Source organism: Carex rostrata, chromosome 7 (assembly GCF_964058835.1).
Source record: "Carex rostrata chromosome 7, lpCarRost1.2, whole genome shotgun sequence".
NCBI lineage: Eukaryota > Viridiplantae > Streptophyta > Magnoliopsida > Poales > Cyperaceae > Carex > Carex rostrata.
Window position 1 is genome coordinate 11,825,202 of NC_135924.1, and position 20,779 is coordinate 11,845,980.

The window sequence follows — 20,779 nt, forward strand, 5'->3', positions numbered from 1 at the left end:
CTAGATGTTTTCTCGTCTGCAATCGTCTGCATAGCATCTGTAAGCCTACTCCGAAAACCCTCGCTCATGTAACCTCTAGATCCTAAGAATGCGGATACTCGTTTTTGGCCTGATTCTCCTTTCCAATTTTGCTAGCAGTCTACAATTAATATGTCAAGACAATCATTGTAGGCCTTAATTATAAGAGTATTTGAATTCTTACTTAGAGATAAGGTAGGTGATCCGCAGAAATAAAAATACCTCAAACTCCTCCGTCTCTCGATACTTGACAAATACCTCCCAGTCTTTTTCTTCCATATTTTGCTTGGCAAAATCGGGAGTCTCACCCGCGCGCCACACTTTAGTCATCTCGGTTCGCCACCTCCGGTGATAAGTAGCCATCTTCTGATAATAATAGTTCCTCACTTTTTCTTCCTCTTTTATACCCCATCTCAGCTGCCAAACAAATAGAAATCAAAATTTAGAGTTAGTTAATATCAAATGAAAGCTTGTGAACTTAGTACTACATTATTTACCTTCAGTGTTTCCCATATTTTCAGCTTGTTCTCTTCTGGAACATCTTTCCACAATACGAAACTTATAGGAATATTCATTCTCACCAATATACCGAATTCCGTTGGAAAAGACGTTGTATCCGTAGTAACAACCGGCCTGTGAAACTTGTCAAGTTCCAGCTCTTTCCCTTTCTCGTTAAACTTCTCCTTGATTGCATTAGGCCCTCTTCCTCGTTTCTTAGCCGAGGCTGTCTGACTATTGCTTTCCATATCTGAATTTGCAAATAGGTTAACAATATAACAAGTATCATTCTATATTTGCAATTTCTAACAATTTCTAATCCTCACAAAGATTTCAACAGTTTCTAACAATTTCAACAGTTTCACCATAAATCCCCAAAAATTACAAACAAGTCCCTAATCCTCACAAAGAAAACCATCCTTAACTTGTAACTTTATCGTTCCAAGTTCAAATAAATCCAAACCAACTTCAAACCAATTCAAATTAAATCAACAAATAAAACCAAACCAATTACCTTTAGGTTTTTATCCACTAACTATCACCTTTATGCTTCTTGTCTAACAATTTCTCACTACCATCTAGAATGATACACACATTCACAATTATTTAAGCATATACAAGTATCTAAAGGGATCTAAGCATATACAAGTATCACAACAATTAAATTTGCAACAATTATTTACCCAAATTAATTACCCAAATATGTAAACCAATTATTTACCCAAATTAATCTAACAATTACTTTGGTTTGGTGTCTAAACCAATTAATTACCCAAATTAATCTAAACCAATTATTTACACAAATTAAGTTCCATATCTAATTCGGTTTGGTTTCTAATTCGGTTTGGTTTGGTTTCTAAAAAAATTAAGTTCCATATCTAATTCGATTTGGTTTCTAAACAATTATCTAACAATACCCAAATTAAGTTCCATAACAATACCCGAATTGGTACCCGTTTCTCACATTTCCTCAAATTCAATTAGATTTGGTTTCTAATTCGATTTGGTTTCTAAAAAAATTAAGTTACATAACAATACCCGAATTGGTCCCCGTTTCTCACATTTCTTCAATTTCAATTTCTAATAACTCCATAATATGAATTTAGAGATCTTACTCGAGTTGAGAGGGAGGGGTTTGAGAGGGAGAGGGCGGCGGAGCCAACGAGCCGACAAAGCCAACGAGATGGAGCCAACGGAGGAGAAGGAGAGCAAAGGTCACGGCGGGGTTACGGAGCCAACGAGATGGAGCCAACGGAGGAGAAGGAGACCAAAGATCACGGAGGAGGAGGAGGAGGGGTTACGGAGGAGGAGGAGGAGGAATGCAACGGTCACGGCGGAAGGGTTTTAGTAGGAAAGAAAGAGGTCGCGGTGGAGGCTTAAGAAAATAATTTGAATTTCGCTAAGGAAGGGAGGGTTTGTACAGAACTATCTGCATCGGTTCCTAGCTTAAGAACCGATGCTAATACAAATCTGCATCGGTTCTTAAGCTAGGAACCGATGCTGATAGTGATATATATTTAAAATAATGCGGATTACTATCAGCATCGGTTCCTAGCTTAAGAACCGATGCTGATAGTGCTTTTTTATTTAAATTAATGTGTATGTTATTTTATATTTTTGTATTTCAAAATTTTAAAAAAAGGATTTTTAAGGGTTATTTTTTATTTTTGAATGTGTATGTCATTTTAAATATAAAAAAAAGGATGTTTATGTTTTATTTTATATTTTTGTATTTCAAAATTTTAAAAAAAGGATTTTTATGTTTTATATTTTATTTTTGAATGTGTATGTCATTTTAAATATTAAAAAAATGATGTTTATGTGTTATTTTATATTTTTGTATTTTAAATTTTAAAAAAAGGATTTTTGTATTTTCTTAAATACTAAAACACGACTAACAAGTGGTCACATCCTAATTGAGACAAAGTATTCAAAGAGCAGTCCCAAAACGGGGACTATTCAAAATTAATCCCTAATGGATTAATTTTGAACGGGTATCATGACTTAAAGGCATTAATCATGCGGTTTTGGCTCTCAAGACAATACTCTAGCTACATACTTACTACAAATCTATTTAGTCTAGCTATCGAAATACACATTTATGCACAAAACTAATTAAACATGAGTTTTATGTGGTACTTACAACTTTTTTAGATGCCGTACCGAGTGAGATGAAGATCGCTGCACCAAATCTCTCAATAATAGCCAAACTACAAAATTAAACCATCGGAACCTAAATAAGAGATGTATATATATATAACATGGACTTAACTACGATGCTATATATGGGTTGCATAGAGGCCTCCCGTGCTACGGCTCAATATTTGAGTTTTCAAAATACTCACGGTCGATCCGAACCGTTTATCTTGTTCTCCGTATTAATATGTGTTTGGAGACCAAATTTTACATTTTTTGGAAATTTTTAACTATTTTTTTAGATTTATTGAAAATCGTTGTTTTTCATACAAATCTGGACCATAAAAAAATAGTAAACAATTTCCAAAAAAATGTCAAATTTGGTCTCCAAACACATATTAATACGGAGAACAAGATAAACGGTTCGGATCGACCGTGAGTATTTTGAAAACTCAAATATTGAGCCGTAGCACGGGAGGCCTCTATGCAACCCATAGCATATTAGCCAAATACTATATAACATATATATGATGCATGCTAGGGTATATATTGGTATATATCAAAAGCTCAAATATAGCATGCATGTGCAAATATAGTTATATCAAAAATTCATATATATCATGAATTTGCTCATCTTCACATATAAAGAAAAGCTTAAAATATAAAAATGTATTAAAACCTAAAAGATAGATTAGGGTTTATAAAATGGGCCGAATTAGAACCTAAATTGTGCTAGATCTAACATCAAACTTGAGAAAAGAGATGATTAATCAATTAATGAACCTGAGAACGAAGAGTGAGATAGCTGATCAATGCCCAGTAAGATAGCTGCTGCGCCAAGCAATGGAAGAAGAAGAAAGAAAAATGATTCTGTGAAGAATCAGACTTCGGGATAAAGCTAAATATGAACTATCAGCATCGGTTCTAAGCTTAAAACCGATGCTGATAGTATCAGCATCGGTTCTAAGCTTAGAACCGATGCTGATACTTTACAATCAGAATCGGTTCTAATATTAAAACTGATGCTGATACTATCAGCATCGGTTCTAAGTTTAGAACCGATGCTGATACTTTATAATCAGCATCGGTTCTAAACTTAGAACCGATGCTGATAGTGCATGTGCTGTGCTTTCATTAGCTTTTAGTATCGGTTTTAGTGATAGAACCGATTCAGGTAAGTATTAGTATCGGTTGGTTAGTACACCCGATCCAGATAAGCCGATCCTGATTCCTGTTTTTCCACTAGTGTTTTAAGCTCACCAAATTTTTTGTGAGGTTAATTTCAAAGTCCGAGGTTTCAAACGACGAATTCAATCGTGAAATCACATGTTGACTCTTGAGATTGCCTGAGAATGACGTGAGCACATATTGAAATTGATAGAGAAATAATGCTTTTTATGATGACAAATAACTAACTAATTAATTTGATAGAAACTAGATGTCTTTAGATAATTTTTTGGTCAAGTCATCTAGAATTTGATTGATACACATGCAATTTTAGAAAAATGAAGAATACATCTATAATTTAAAATTTCAAATTCGAAAGGTTCTTTCTAAAATATCAAATTTATAGATAATTAGATATACATAAAAGTTGATGCATACTATAATTAAACTTGGGTACAAAAATTTGGGACGAGAATTTGGTGCTCTTTTCCAATTCTCCTAATTAGAATTAATTAATAGTTTTGTTTTGTAAGTATTAATGATCGTTAAAATAACTGCCAGATACAACTTTCTTCATTTGGTAATACTCCTTCAAACAAGGAGAGAGAAAATCCAAATAGATAAGATTTTTGCACCCAATACAAAGGCTATAAAATGCAGGACCAAAAACAGAGCTCTGCAGTCCTGTTCAATTCTCCCAACTAAAACACACAATCAAGGTGTAGAAAGAGAGATGGGTTACAAATTTTTCTGGTTTGCTGTGATCTCATTGTTCCTTTTGAAAGAAAATGCCATAGCTACTGATAAAGTGGTACAGAGTTTAAATCATCCTTTTCTTCATTAATCTCTCCATAATTTAAAAGAAAAATGTATATTATCAAACTTAACCATTTCATTTTACACGTTAATTTCTGATGTAGCCATACATTGTGTATCTTGGCGAACCGCCACGTCTTCTTGCTGGTAGCAACCAGGCATTACATTATGCAAGAGTAGCCAAATCTCACTGTAAGCTCTTAGGATCGATTTTGGGAAGGTAAGCAAATACATCCATACGTTAAAATTTGAACAAAAAAAAAATGCAAAATCTTTTGCTTAATTTAGCAGTTGATGATGTTTGCAAAATTTTAATATGCAGCCCGAAAGCAGCAAAAAAGGCAATATTTTACTCGTATACACAGCACATTAATGGTTTTGCTGCGACAATTGACGAGGAAACTGCAAACAAGATATCAAGTATATATTTCTCCATCCTCATCACTTATTCCTTCATTTTAATAGCTAAACTGTTTAATTTGTTATTTTTTTCTTTGATGTGGAGGGTCCAAAGCACATTCCTCTCAGTAAATCATTATTTGTTTTTCATCAAAATTTTCATCATTTTGGAGATATTCAATGTAAAAAAAATTTCATCAAAATTTTCCGCGACTTTAGAAAAAATAAAAAGTACTCAAAAACAGTGATACTAAATTCTATGTAAAGGATATCTCTTTTCAGGACACAAGATAAAACAGCCCCAGTAATATATTAAAATACAGTAATTTACAGGAAAATAAATAAACAAAAAATAACACCAGAATTGCATAATTTGTTGCAGAGTTACCAGGGGTGGTATCAGTGTTTCCAAGCAGAGAATACGAGTGTTAAAATTAGCACTCTGACACGTCATAGAATCAGAATGGATCTAATCAAAGAAGGAATGATAAAATATAGAAGGTAACTCGTGGAGGTGAATCTGGCCAGCTCATGACCCATGAAGGATTCGGTCGTGACTCATGGAGGGGGCGATACTTCTTGATTACTTTACTTAGATGGTGTCATGACTCATGGAGGAGGCTCATGGAGAGGGCGATACTTCTTGATTTCTTTACTTAGATGGCTGAAGTTATTTCTTATTTTGTATAGATATAGTATATGTTAAATATAGAAAATATAAAAAATAAAAAGATATATTTGTAATTCTATAAGAGAGGTTGGATTGTAACAGCAGAGATATAGAATAGAAGAAAAATATGATTGTAATGCTTAATTCATTTGATAAATAAATCAGGGTGGGAAGGGAGTTCTTGGGAGTGTGTTGTTCTCTGTGTGCATGATTTTTTTGTCATGGTATCAGAGCAAGGTTCCGAACTTGGCTTCTGACTGCTCTCTATAAAGTTTTTTTTTGGTGGTATTGTTTTTTGAAAAAATGTCAGGTTCTGAGAATGGATCCAAACCAGAAGACCAAACCAACACCGCAACCTTAATTGAGCAAATGGCGAAGATGATGACTCAAATGGCAGCTATGCAAGCTGCTGCCATGAGTAACCCTCAACCGGTGACACATAGTGTTGCCATGACAGAGGGAGGTATGCATTCGAAGCCGATTGACGTGAAAATGGATGACACAAACTACACCTACTGGTGTCAGGCCATAGAGATGTATGTCAAAGGTCGTGAGAGGATGAGTCACCTGACGGGCATCCCGGCACCGCCGGGTATGAATGATCCGGGGTTTCGCAAATGGGAGGTCGATGATGTGATTGTCAAGGGATGGCTCATAAACTCTCTAGAACCAAGGTTACAAAGCAAGTACATCCGTCATCCTACAGCAAGAGATGTTTGGAAGGCGCTAGAAACCACCTACTATGACGGAAGTGATGAGGTACAGGTTTTTTCACTCAACAGAAGGGTCACACGCCTTAAGCAAGAAGGGAAGAATATTGAAGAATTTTATGATGAGCTTCAAGCATTATGGCAAGAGATTGATTTTAGATGCCCAAACCCCATGGATACCCCAGGTGATATTGAGAAGTTCAATCTCTTTATTCAAAAGGCGCGAGTATATACTTTCCTCGATGGTCTTGAGGATCGTTTCGATGCAATTCGGGCTCAAGTTCTTCAACTAAAACCATTCCCAACAATAGAACAAGCCTTCGGTCATGTGAGACATGAAGCAACTCGACAAACTGTGATGATGAAAGAATACAAGGATGCCACAACAAACTCACTCGCCATGGCAACAAAGGGGTACAGATCATATGAGGTAAATCTAAACTCAACTAAAAAATCTGGGTTTACTAACAAGTCTAAGTTGAAATGCTCAAACTGTGGTGGCACGGGACATACGAGAGAAGGTTTTTGAGCTGATCGGTTATCCAGACTGGTGGAAAGACCCAAGAAAGAAGAAACAAGGAGATAACAGCCGAGGTCGAGCAAGCTTAGCAGTTTCCAGGGAACCTCAGCAAACAGGTGCCAAAGAGACAGACAATCTCTCTCTTGTTGACAGTAGGTGTGTAGCAACCACTACTCAAGTCCAAAAGGACCAAACTGACCATGCTCAAGCTCCTGACTCGGCACAAACATACTGTGCAACAGGTACAGATCAAGGAGAGCAAGGCAAAGGTAAATCTTGTACAAAGTATATGATTAAAAACAGTAGTAAAAATACGAATTGGGTAATTGACTCGGGGGCAACTGACCATATGACATATGAGGATGGTGAATTTAGAGAAATAAGGAAACCTCATAAAACCGGTATTATTAATGCTAATGGAGAGATGTACCCAGCAACAGGGGCAGGTGATATTCATATCTCCCCAAGGTTCACTCTCAATAATGTACTCTTAGTCCCATCTCTGTCTACAAAGTTGATGTCAATTAGTCAATTAACAGAGGACTTAAATTGTGTTGCCATTATGTATCCTAATCATTGCGAGTTTCAGGATATACTCTCGGGAGAGACGATTGGCCGTGGTACTAAAAGGAATGGACTGTATTATCTGGAAGAGTTGAAGACTGGGAGAGCTTTTCTTACCTCAGAAATTGGAAAGGTTCAAAGAAATAAAGTGCTTTTGTGGCATAAAAGGCTAGGTCACCCGTCTTTTGGGTATATGAAAAAGATCTCTCCACATCTTTTTCTAGGTTTGAATAATGAAGATTTTATTTGCGAAACTTGTATTAAGGCCAAGAGCCATAGAACCAGTTTTGGTAATAGTTTGAATAAATGTGTTGAACCTTTTGAGCTTATTCATACTGATGTTTGGGGACCCTCCCCGGTTATTTCTAAATCTGGTGGAAAATGGTACGTTATTTTTGTTGATGATTGCACACGAATGACTTGGTTATACATATTAAAAACAAAGGATGAGGTTTCTAGAACCTTTCAAAGTTTTCATAAAATGATCACAACACAGTTTGGAAAAAAGATTAAAATGGTAAGAAGTGATAATGGCACGGAGTATATAAATAGGGATCTACAAAGTTTTTTTTCAGAAAATGGAATCCTCCAAGAGACCTCATGTGTAGGAACTCCACAACAGAATGGTGTGGCAGAGAGGAAGAACAGACATCTACTGGAAATAACTAGATCGCTATTATTTGAGAATAATGTACCTGCTAGTTTTTGGGATAATGCTGTTTCTTGTGCTGTTTACCTCATGAATAGAATGCCTACTATAGCAAACAATTTCCAAACTCCCTTACAAAGTTTGTCATCAAACGTTCATATACCCTCTATCCTAAATTTACCTCCTAGAGTATTTGGTTGTAGTGTGTATGTACACATCCAGAAACATAGCCGCAACAAACTTGAATCCCGTGCAGAAAAATGTGTATTTCTAGGGTGTGGACAATTTCAGAAAGGGTATAAATGTTATAATCCTTCTACTAAAAAGTTTTATGTGACTATGGATGTGACATTTTTAGAAAATGAGGCATACTTTAGACAAAACCAGGATCTTGCTCAGGGGGAGAGTGAGACTGACCAAGATCTCAGTTTTCTGCAACTCAGCCAGCCGATTCAAGCAACAAATGAAAACTTAGGTTGTGACCTTTCTCAGCCCGAAATTACAGAGCCAAATCAGGACCAGACTCGGCCTACATCAGGTCCACAGGAGTTTGATTCAGATGAGGGAGCTGGTCCTAATTTGGTCCAGAATACCCCTGCCCAACTCCGAGTTTATACTCGGCGCAATACACAAACTAACCTGGAACGAGAGGAGAATGAAACAAACCAATGGGAAGAACGCGAGGAGAATGAAGAAGAAATAATACAGTCTATTCCTACACCGTCAGTCTCTCCCCATAATGAACCTCAGGTACGTATCTCTGAACAAAGGTACACTCTTCCCCCCCGAGTAAATCGTGGAATACCTCCAGCTCAATATGTGCCAGAAAATGGTACTTATCGCAAGGTGAATTACCCAATTTCGAATTACACTTGCACTACATTGCTACCAGATCCTTTAAAGGCCTTTGTAAACCAACTCTCTTCTATTACTATACCTGAAAAAGTTGAAGATGCTATGAAAGAAAAAAAATGGATCCAGGCAATGAAAACTGAGATGAATGCACTTGAAAAAAATTCAACTTGGGAATTAGTTGAGTTACCTGAAGACAAGCATGTTGTAGGGTGTAAATGGGTCTACTCAATTAAGTACAATGAAAAAGGGGAAGTAGAAAGATACAAAGCACGTCTTGTGGCTAAGGGTTATACTCAAACGTATGGAATTGATTTCCAAGAAACTTTTTCACCTGTGGCCAAACTAAACACGATTCGAGTTATTTTGTCTCTTGCAGCTAACTTTGATTGGCCTTTGCATCAATTTGACGTAAAAAATGCATTTCTGCATGGCGACTTGGAGGAAGAAATTTACATGGAGATTCCACCAGGGTACCTCATGCCTGAAACAAGAAACAAAGTGTGAAAACTAAAGAAGGCTCTTTATGGGCTCAAGCAGTCACCCAGAGCATGGTTTGGGAGATTTTGTAATGCTATGAGAAGCTACGGATATATACAAGGAGACTCAGATCATACCCTCTTCTTTAAAAGAGTTGAAGGTAAAATAACTATCCTTATTATTTATGTGGATGACATGATCATCACGGGAGATAATTTAGAGGAAATCAAGAGACTTGAACAAAAGTTGTCTGGAGACTTTGAAATGAAAAATTTGGGGGGCTTAAAATATTTCCTTGGGATAGAAGTGTCCCGGAACAAAAATGGTATATTCTTGTCCCAAAGAAAATATGTACTGGATCTCTTGACTGAAGTGGGTATGCTTGAATGTAAACCTGCTGATACACCAAGCGTGAAAAATGTCAAACTTGATGTGAACAGATCAAATAAGTCTGTTAACAAAGAAAGGTACCAACGGCTGGTAGGAAAGTTAATATATTTGTCACACACTCGCCCGGATATAGCTTATGCAGTTAGCATAGTTAGCCAATTCATGCATAACCCAGCAGAAGAACACATGGAGGCAGTTATGAGAATCATTAGATACCTCAAGGGGACTCCTGGACGAGGTATCAAATTCATAAAACATGGACACACTGAAATTATAGGGTATACTGATGCAGATTGGGCAGGTAATATCATAGATCGAAAATCAACCGCTGGGTATTTTACATTTGTTGGGGGAAATCTTGTAACCTGGAGAAGTAAAAAACAAAATGTTGTGGCTCTTTCAAGTGCAGAAGCCGAATTCAGAGGAATGGTCAAAGGCGTGTGTGAGTTACTCTGGTTAAAGAAATTAGTTATTGAGCTGGGGTTTAAATCAGAAAAGGAGATGCAATTATTTTGTGACAATAAAGCTGCGATTGATATCTCACACAACCCGGTGCAACACGATAGAACTAAACACATTGAGGTAGATCGACATTTTATTAAAGAAAAATTAGATTCAAGAATTATTTCCCTGCCATTTGTAAGATCCCAGGAACAAGTGGCAGACATTCTCACCAAGGCCGTAGGAAGCAAGGAATTTGATGATGCTCTAATAAAGATCGGGATGGAAGATATTTACGTGTCCAAGTGAGGGGGAGTGTTAAAATTAGCACTCTGACACGTCATAGAATCAGAATGGATCTAATCAAAGAAGGAATGATAAAATATAGAAGGTAACTCGTGGAGGTGAATCTGGCCAGCTCATGACCCATGAAGGATTCGGTCGTGACTCATGGAGGGGGCGATACTTCTTGATTACTTTACTTAGATGGTGTCATGACTCATGGAGGAGGCTCATGGAGAGGGCGATACTTCTTGATTTCTTTACTTAGATGGCTGAAGTTATTTCTTATTTTGTATAGATATAGTATATGTTAAATATAGAAAATATAAAAAATAAAAAGATATATTTGTAATTCTATAAGAGAGGTTGGATTGTAACAGCAGAAATATAGAATAGAAGAAAAATATGATTGTAATGCTTAATTCATTTGATAAATAAATCAGGGTGGGAAGGGAGTTCTTGGGAGTGTGTTGTTCTCTGTGTGCATGATTTTTTTGTCAACGAGCTTCATACTACTAGATACTGGCAATTTCTAGGTCTAGAAAGTGATGGAAATGTCAATTCAAATTCCCTCTGGAGCAAAGCAGGGTATGGTAAAGACACTATTATTGGAAATCTTGATACAGGTACCAGTTACATTCCTTTTTCCTTTTTTGTGTAATTGTTTGGCAATATTAAATATAATTGGATAATGATATGCTCAGTAGTAATTACTCATTTTAAATTCTATATACTAATGAGCATAGTATTATTTAGGTTAATGTGTTAATGGGTGTCAATTGGTGCGATGGGTATGATTCGGATCGGGTGGAAATATTTTTATATCCATATCTATTAAGTTAATAAAAAAAAGATCTTACTCATATCCTTACCTAATAAGCTATTTTTTTTTACTAGTACCTGTCTTATAGAATACAATATGAGTCAGATAAAATGGTGCTATTGTCTATTGATATCCCTTTCTGGGCTTTCAATAAAATATTTTTTCAAAACAAGAGAAAAGAAGAAAAAATGAATAATGATATGGAGTCATGGAATGATTAATTTTTGTATGGCTCTAAAGCGATAAATGAATGAATATAATTAATATGGCTAATGAAAATTTGAGAAAGAATCAAACCATAAAGATGTTTAAGATGTCTCATGAAAATTTGGATCAACGGTTGGAAAATGAATTAAAAAAAAAAACACATTTAGAATTATCATATTTATATTTGGATCTTGAATAATACTATACCATGTCACGCCTCATCTCCATATAAATATATGTAGATATGTATAATTTAATTTTCTATAATTACTTCATAGAAAACGGGTAAGAAATAGTCTTTCTCCGTAGTTTAATTTACCCGTTAAGCTAACAAAAAAATTTACTCATATCCATCCCAATAAGCTAACAGAAAAGTTTATTATCCATATGTATCTTATCAATCGAATATGATACAAATAGAATAAACAGACAAAAGGGTGCTATGATACCCCTGTACAACATGCATAATAGAAATCCCAACTACATCATGCTACTCAGTAATTGCCATCCTAACTGCATCCATATACAACCAAACTAAAAAACCATGAAACAGCAAATTCAAAAAAGACAATTCAGCCACCTAACTCTTCATGTACACACATAATATATATAAGCTCAAAACTAATGCATCAATAGTTGTATTTTCTTCTCTCTATCCCCCCCCTGTGATAGGGATCTTCTACCAGCAACAATTTTACTTAGACAATATCACAAACAACTGTTGTGCAGCAAACAGATCCGTACCTGTACTCTCTTTTCATTATAGAGCTTGCTGGAGAAAATATCAAAAGAGTTCCAAATATCTCTCTTTTACATAATAGACCCAGTACTTAACAAAAACATTGGTATTGCTCTCTCTACTAAAATAACTCAAAAATAGGGCAAATTGATTAGGCTGAAATGAGTAGAGCACCCAACAACCTGTTGGCAACTAATGATTAAGGTTCGGCTCAAACTCGGTTCGGCTCAATGAGAGAAGCAAAATGATTCGGCTCTAACTCGGCTCACTTTTAATAAAAAAAAGTTCAGCTCGGCTCGGCTCATGTAAGCACTTGGCTCAACTCGGCTCGTGAGCCGTCTCATATTACATGTTGAAAAAATGATTATTTAACTATTTTAAAGAAATGATCGAAGTGGAATAGAGATATTCTTGTGACTTTAAATTACCTGTTGAAACAGGCACTTGGCCAACACCCTGAAATATTCTTCTATTCCTTTCTGTTCATAAACGCATAATAAATCTGCCAACAAAGTTTGAACAAAAAAACTAATTGGTCACTTGGCAAAGATAAACAGGCACTTTAGACAATATCTATATCCTGAGCATTAATTAACTTTTATGTTATAACTATAATTATATGCATTAAAGTACCTTAATTATGTCACATAACTATATCAAGAAAATAGATGATTGACATTTTTGCCATCAGTACAGAAAATGCAATTTGGAGAACCTCTTCATTATTGCTCCTTTAATAAATTATCCCTATATTCTATTATTGAGTGTAAGGCATAAAAAATGCTGAAGTTTCAAAGACACTTTTAAAATTCATCAATTCCTTGAAATCCAAATGTCAAATTGCACTGTCATCTTCCATATTATTGTTATTGTTATTATTATTATTGTTATTATCATCATCATCATCATCATCATCATCTTTTACATCAATGTAATTAGTTTTTATATAAATCATTTTTTTCTAACTTTTGAAATCAGTGGACCGTTTTATTTTTGTGTGATGATATATTTGTAGGTGTATGGCCAGAATCAAAAAGCTTTGCAGATGATGGAATGGCTGATGTCCCAAGTGAGTGGAAAGGAATTTGCCAGAATGAGTTTGATGCCACCTTCACTTGTAACAAGTCTCTCTCTCTCTCTCTTTTAAACTTGACAGCACCTGTCAAGTTCTACATTGAATAAATAAAAGTTGTTTTACAACATTTGAAACATACCTCACAATCTAGTGTATCAGAACTTAGAAAAATAAATACATCAAAAAGCTGTTAGATAAGCTGAACTCTTAAACTATCAAATTAAATTTTGTACCACACTCATGCATACTGAATCCATAACCTCGCATCTTGCACCACTCGTTGTGCCAGCACTTCAGGACGCATTTTCCTTCCCCCAAAAACGACTTCATTGTGGTGTTTCCACATATACCCAGCACGTTGAAGCAAAAAAAGTGGCCCAATTTTTCTTTACATACGTATCAGTACCCTGCCATGCCATATCAGACGACAGTTCTCAAACCTGCTACATCATGATCGCCTGGTGCATAATTCCGCATCTTAGGATTGATAGCACCGAGTACCAAGTATATGTGGCAAATGGGCAAATGAATAATAGATGTAGTGCCGACTATGTTGTGAACTCTATATTTAGAGATAGAGTTAGATCAGGAGCACCATGCTCAGAACTGGTGCCGCATCTCTAAGTGAAATTGTTGGGTAATGCGGTTTGGTATCTTGAGATACCAAGAGTGTTTCTCCCCAAGAATCAAGCCAAAAAGACACGGCCATACTATCTCCCACTTGCCAATGTGTTCCAGTGAAAAACATGTTTTATTTTAACTAATAGGCCCCAAAAAGACGAACCTTGAGATGTCCAAAGTTTAGGGCCATGCATATGTAATGTCTCTTCCATTTGATTTTTGTAATCACCACGGTCCAAAGCGCATGTGGCTCCGCGTAGGCCCTCCACCACCATCTTAGTACTAAAGCAACATTTCTAATCTCCAAGCCGGCTACCCTCATACCGCCCCAAACTTTAGGCAAGGAAACTATTGCCCAATTTGTTAGTGAGACCCCCTTCCTTGATCCCTCATTTTTACCCCAAAGGAAAGATCTTCTAATTAGGTTCATTCTCACAATCACCCATTTCGGGAGCATAAAACACGCCATGTAATATATTGGGATTGTTGGTAAAACTGAGTGTACCAATTGTAGCCGGCTGCCCTTGAATTAGCTTCCTTTGCTAACCCCTCTAACCTCTTCTCCATTCTTTCCAACAAGGGCATTAAATGTTGACGATTTGGTCGCACCACCGTCAAAGACATGCCGAGGTAACTCACCGGGAAACTTGTGGTCTTGTAACCCATGATGTCACTGATAATGGCTAGCTCCTCTTGTGCAATATTTAAAGGCACCAAGGTACTTTTGTTGTAATTTATTTGAAGGCCCGAAATTGCACTAAAGAGCCTCAAAATGATCTTTAGTGTAATTATTGTTGTTCTATCCTTCTATGCACATTGGCTATGATTGCCATATCATCGGCATATTGAAAAACCATTACCGAGTCCTCCAGCTTGCTTGAAATTGGCTCTTTCACCCCCTCATTTATCACACCTATGAGCTGTTGTAACACATCCACAACTAAGTTGAAGAGCATTGGGGATAATGGATCCCCTTGTCTCAACCCCTTACGATACTCGAAATATTCAGAAGCCTCTCCATTTATGACTACCCTCGAAGATGTCATCTGTAGCATTTCCATAATCCACTTAATGGTCCGGCTAGGGAATTCACGACTCTCTAAAACCCGTTGAAGAAAAGACCAACTCACCGAGTCGAAGGCTTTTGCAAAGTCTAGCTTCGCGAATATGTCCGAATCTGTAGTGGATTTTATGTGGTGCAATATCCCCCTTGTAGCATTTAAATTTCATCAATTTGCTGGCCTCCAATGAAGGCTGTTTGATGAGAAGAGATAAGGTCGGGTAGAACTTGTCTTATCCGATTTGCCACCACTTTAGAAATTAGCTAGCTTAGGGATCACATTAATTATGCTAGTGGGTCTAAAATCATTCACCATCTCAGAGGCTTCTTTTTTCGGAATCATCACTATCTTTGCCTTATTTATTTCCCTCAAATGCAAGGTAATGTGAAAGAATCGGTCAAAGATGTTCATCACCCAAAGTTTTAGATCCGGCCAATGTGCTTGTAAAAATTCATTAGGCAACCCATCCGGCCCCGATGTCATATGCTTAGCCAAACTCAAAACTGCACCATACACCTCTTCAGGTGTGAACTGTTCTTGCATGAAAGAAAGATCCACAGGTGCTATCGGGTTGAATCCAATACCTGATTGCTTGAGCCAAGGAGACCTTCGATGTGTTGCTTAAATAGGCTCCTGATTGTCTCCTCATTTGTTATTTGTGCATGTTCATGAATTATTTGAGTAATGGCATTTTTTGTGCTTCTAGCTGACGCAAAAGCATGAAAAAACTTTGTGTTTTTGTCCCCGCTTTTCAACCAATTGCAATTGCAAGTGGATCTTTGCTTCCACTTAGTTTCAATAAAATTGGCCAACATATAGATCCGTTCTCTATTTTTATTGCGCAACAAAAACTCATGCTGTGCCAAATTTTGATGTTCCTCAATTTGATTAAATAATAACAGAGCCTTTTTACAATAAACGAATTGAGCTTCTATCTCACGGAAATTTCCTGTATGCCAATCGTGCAACTCCATCAAGCATGTTTGTAACTATCTGATCAAACTGTTGGATCGAATCTCCACCCCCCACCTGTTGTGTCCAACCCCGCTGTAAAATTGCATGGGCCTCCATATTTTGCAGCCAAAATAGCTCAAATCTGTGTGGCGTAGTTTTTTTTTTCCCTCTCTCTCTCTCTCTCTTTCAAAATATTCAAATTGTCCATGAAGTTTCTCATATTTGCGGGTCAATTTAAATTTCCACATTTTGTTCCAAGTTGGCATGTTTTGTCTTGGCATCTTGTTCTGTAAGCATAAGTTTTATGCCCTCAAACTGTTCAAATGAAAAAAAAGAACAAAAATGTTCAAATTAAAAAAAATAGAGAAAAAATAAATCAGCATCAAGAGCACAACATCTTTTGTTCGGTTGTAAAAAATGGGGCTGACTTCGTCATGCACATCTTGCTACAATGACATCAATTTTTAGAGTATAGACCCGGTTCACTTGGGATTTGAATTAGGCATGAAAAATAATCATTCGGAGACTACTTTAGTTCCTGCATCCATTGTATGTAATTAGGGGCGGCGGAGCTAGACTCTCAAGTTATGAGAGTCAAACATAAATGAGGATCAATTATATAAAATTTTCACGCTACGTATGGATGTCAATTTTACAGTACCAACAACAGGTTACTCTGAATTACGTAGAAAGTCATGTATAATTACAAAAAATTGAAAATGAATGGGGGTCAATTGACCCCCATTAACTTTAACTTGTATCCGCCTCTGTATGTAACGGCTTGCTAGCTGGATATGTACAATTAATTGTACATGGTACAACCTTGAAGAGGGTTTATCATACATATTTTTTTGCAGAAAGTTGATTGGTGCGAGATATTTTAATAAGGGATATGAGGCATATGTGGGGCCACTAAACATATCATTTCAGACACCTCGCGACATTGATGGCCATGGGACTCATACTCTTTCAACGGCTGGTGGAACATTTGTGGCCAATGCGAGTTTCTTTGGCTATGGTAGTGGCACGGCTAAAGGGGGTTCGCCCCATGCTCGTGTCGCAGCTTACAAGGTTTGTTAATTTTGTTTCATTGTTCACATCATACTTGGGCAAAGATAAAAAAAAAAAAATGAAAACAGGGTATATCTTCCTAATGCTTCTGTATATGCTTATGTCTGCTCTTACCAATATAGGTATGCTGGCCTGGATGTTTTGGGGCCGACATCCTTGCAGCTTTTGAGGCAGCTATCTCTGATGGTGTTCATGTCGTGTCTGTGTCGCTGGGTGGGAGACCAAGGGATTATTTCAATGACGTGATTGCCATTGGGTCATTTCATGCAGTCAAGAACGGCATAAAAGTTGTTTGCTCGGCCGGTAACTCAGGCCCTACAGCTGGAACGGTTACTAATTTGGCACCATGGATATTCACAGTGGCAGCTAGCACAATGGATCGGGAGTTCCCTGCCTATCTGTATTTTGGTAACACAACCCTGAAGGTAAATGGAAATATGTATGTTTATTCAGATTTTAATTCCATTATGGATATGCTAGTTAAGCTACCATAAAAAAGATCTGTCCTTGTGCATTATTACTTGCAATCAATTAAGTCAATGTGATGATAAATTATTTGATTTCAATTTGGTTTCATAATAGCTTATAATAAATTTAACATTTGTTACTCTTAACCTGGATGCCTTTTTAAAAATTTAGGGTCTGAGTCTCTCATCAACAAGTTTAGCACACGGAAAATACCCAATTATCATGTCAACAGATGCTCGTGCGGCCAATTCAACAGAATTTGACGCGTAAGACTTTTTATTGTTACAGTAATAAATTTTATTAAAATAAAGTACTACATAAAAATTCCAACAAAGCTACTGACAAGCAATACCACCATTCTCCAAAATCAGCAAACATGAATACAAAAGGTTTATACAAAATCAAGCAAATAGAAACAAAAATGAGACTACCAATCATGACATCAGAAGTTGAGATACAGATATATATTATGTGGCAAAATTTTATAAACAGTTATTAACTTGACATATAACTTGAGCATGCAGCTGTTCTCAGTATAGTCTTGATTAACATTATATATTAACATTATGCTATGTATGATTAATATTATATGGCAGTCAGGTATGCTTCAATGGTTCGTTAGATTCTGCTAAGGTTAACGGTTCAATAGTGATTTGTACAAGAGGATATATTCCTTCGATTGATAAAGGAGAAGTTGTTTTGGAAGCTGGTGGAGTGGGTATGGTCGTGATTAATACTAACTTCTCTGGCAACGATATCAGTCCTTATGAACACGTTCTTCCGGCCGTTGCAATAACCTACTATGACAGTCAAACTTTGTTATCTTACCTCAAATCAAACAGGTTTGTACATATCATATGAATTGAATGTTGTTAGATTTTACTTGTATAGTGATCAATACATACTATATATAGTGATCAGATGTCATCTTGTGTTAATTTTTCTTTAATGAACTAGAATTTTTTTTTTTTTTTACTGATGGATAAAATAGCCATAAAGCTAACATCAGGCTCACTAAATTACAGTGAGGTACTTGGTTATGTAACAAAACCAGAAACTGTACTCAACACAATGCCGGCACCGTATATGGCTTCATTTTCATCTCAAGGGCCAAATTCAATTACCCCTGGAATCTTGAAGCCTGATATAACAGCCCCAGGTGACACTGTTCTAGCAGCATACACTGAGGCAACTTCACCAACTAATCGGGACTTTGATAAACGCCGTGTAAAATTCAACTTTGTATCTGGTACGTCCATGTCATGCCCCCACATATCAGGGATTGTTGGTCTTCTCCACACTCTCTACCCTCATTGGTCCCCAGCAGCCATCCGATCAGCTATTATGACCACTGGTAATACAAAAATTCTGCTATTTTTTTTGTTGGAGACAATATGCATTGAGTTATTAGTCTGGTGGGTTTTCCATGAAAATCCCTTTTCTCACCAAATGGATCATGCCATGCAATGTAGGCATCTATCATTTTTACGATAGTTCTGAAATAAAATTCCTTTGAAATAATAATTTTATTTGAGGTCCTGAGCTATGCTCGAAAGGACCAAACAATCATCCTTGTCAGAAATAATAGATATATACTTTTGTTATCTTCATTTATATTCAAGTGTTTATTTTATAAATTTTATATGGTGGTTTAACTTTCTGCAAAAAACCCTACTTTCCTGTTCTTTTTTTCCCCATTGCTGAAATTGTTATGCTAACCGAAAAATTATATTGATAATTTTTTCCCTTTAGGTGCTTCAATTTATATTACTTACAAAGGGTTATTTTTCTTTAAAAACAAAATATTGCAGCATCAATCAAAGATAATCAGGGAAAGAATATCTTAAACTCATCGTTTATAACTGCCACACCATTCAGCTACGGGTCGGGTCATGTGAACCCAAATGCAGCAGCAGATCCGGGATTGATTTACGACCTCAACTCGACCGACTATTTGAACTTTTTTTGCTCTCTTGGCTACAACTCAACCCAACTATCATTATTCGAGCCGGGCTATCAATGCCCTTCAAATAGTCAAGATATTAAGGACTTCAACTACCCCTCATTTACAATTTATAACCTCACAGGCTCAGTAACAGTAGCCCGCACAGTTAAAAATGTCGGTCCCGCGGGTACATACACTGTAACAGTTGAGGAACCGAGTGGTATTCAAGTCAAGGTGGAGCCTGATTGTTTAAAGTTAGGCGTCGGTGAAGAGATGAAATTTAAGGTAACTTCTCATGTGGATACCCCTAGCTCTGACTACGTATTCGGAAGCATTACTTGGTCAGATGGAATACGGCATGTAAGAAGTCCTGTGGCTGTACTTGTTAAAGATTAAACTCAAATCTGAGACAGATTTTAAGGCTATATGAAATGCGAAGTTGAAGGGGAAAATGGGCAAATAAATTATGTATTTTATGTGTTTTCGAGTTTAGATTCAGATGGTTCAAGTTTCAAGTCGTTTGGAGTTTCCAACAATAAGTTATGGCAGTTTTAGTACCGAAGGGTCAGAATTTACTGTGCTGCTATGTATTCTGTTTTGTTTTAATTACTGTACGAATTTTAAGAGTCATGTCTAAGGCTATAAATAAATAATTGTATCTCAGTTGCAAAGTAAGAGAAGAAAAATTGTTTAAGAGTTTATAAAAAGATAATTGTGTCTTGTTTTTCTCTTCCTCAAAAAGCTCTCTGTTTTTATCAGTACTGACCAGTTCCTAGAGAAACCAAAATTAAATATTTAAGTCTTCTGGTCGATTTTTTTTCGGACTATTCAAAAAGTTTCTTGAATGTTTCATTCATCAACCATATTGATCATTGAAGGCATAATTACATCAATTGTTTGTGCCTAAAATAATTTATTTTTGTAAATTTGATTGGCACCTGTGCATAATTGAAATAACAAAATAATGAACACTGTATCAATTTAAGGAGGTCTATGTAAATCCAGCTACACCCTTGTAAGATATATAACAAGGTGAGATGAGGCACACGCTCATATCCACCTTGTTCTCCTTCCAGTCAGATTATGATCTCTTTGATTCCATTCTATCTATTAGACTATGAATTTTCTCTCTAAAGCTTCACTTGGAAATTTAAAGGAAATACTAAAATATTAAATGAATAAAACAGTGAAATTATTACAAATGTTGTAATAATTTCACAACC

At 36.3% G+C, this 20,779-nt stretch overlaps 1 protein-coding gene across 1 annotated transcript in view; it reads left to right on the top strand.

Annotated features, from left to right (window-relative positions):
* LOC144557153 (subtilisin-like protease SBT5.4) overlaps positions 1–19,952 on the top strand; it is a 52,658-nt gene extending 32,706 nt beyond the window's left edge. The window contains exons 7-11 of the mRNA XM_078305681.1: positions 17,266–17,568; positions 17,783–17,877; positions 18,208–18,453; positions 18,637–18,965; positions 19,423–19,952. Coding sequence (XP_078161807.1) covers positions 17,266–17,568; positions 17,783–17,877; positions 18,208–18,453; positions 18,637–18,965; positions 19,423–19,952 — 1,503 coding nt within the window. The remainder of the gene's footprint in view (positions 1–17,265; positions 17,569–17,782; positions 17,878–18,207; positions 18,454–18,636; positions 18,966–19,422) is intronic.
* Positions 19,953–20,779: the final 827 nt, after the last annotated feature.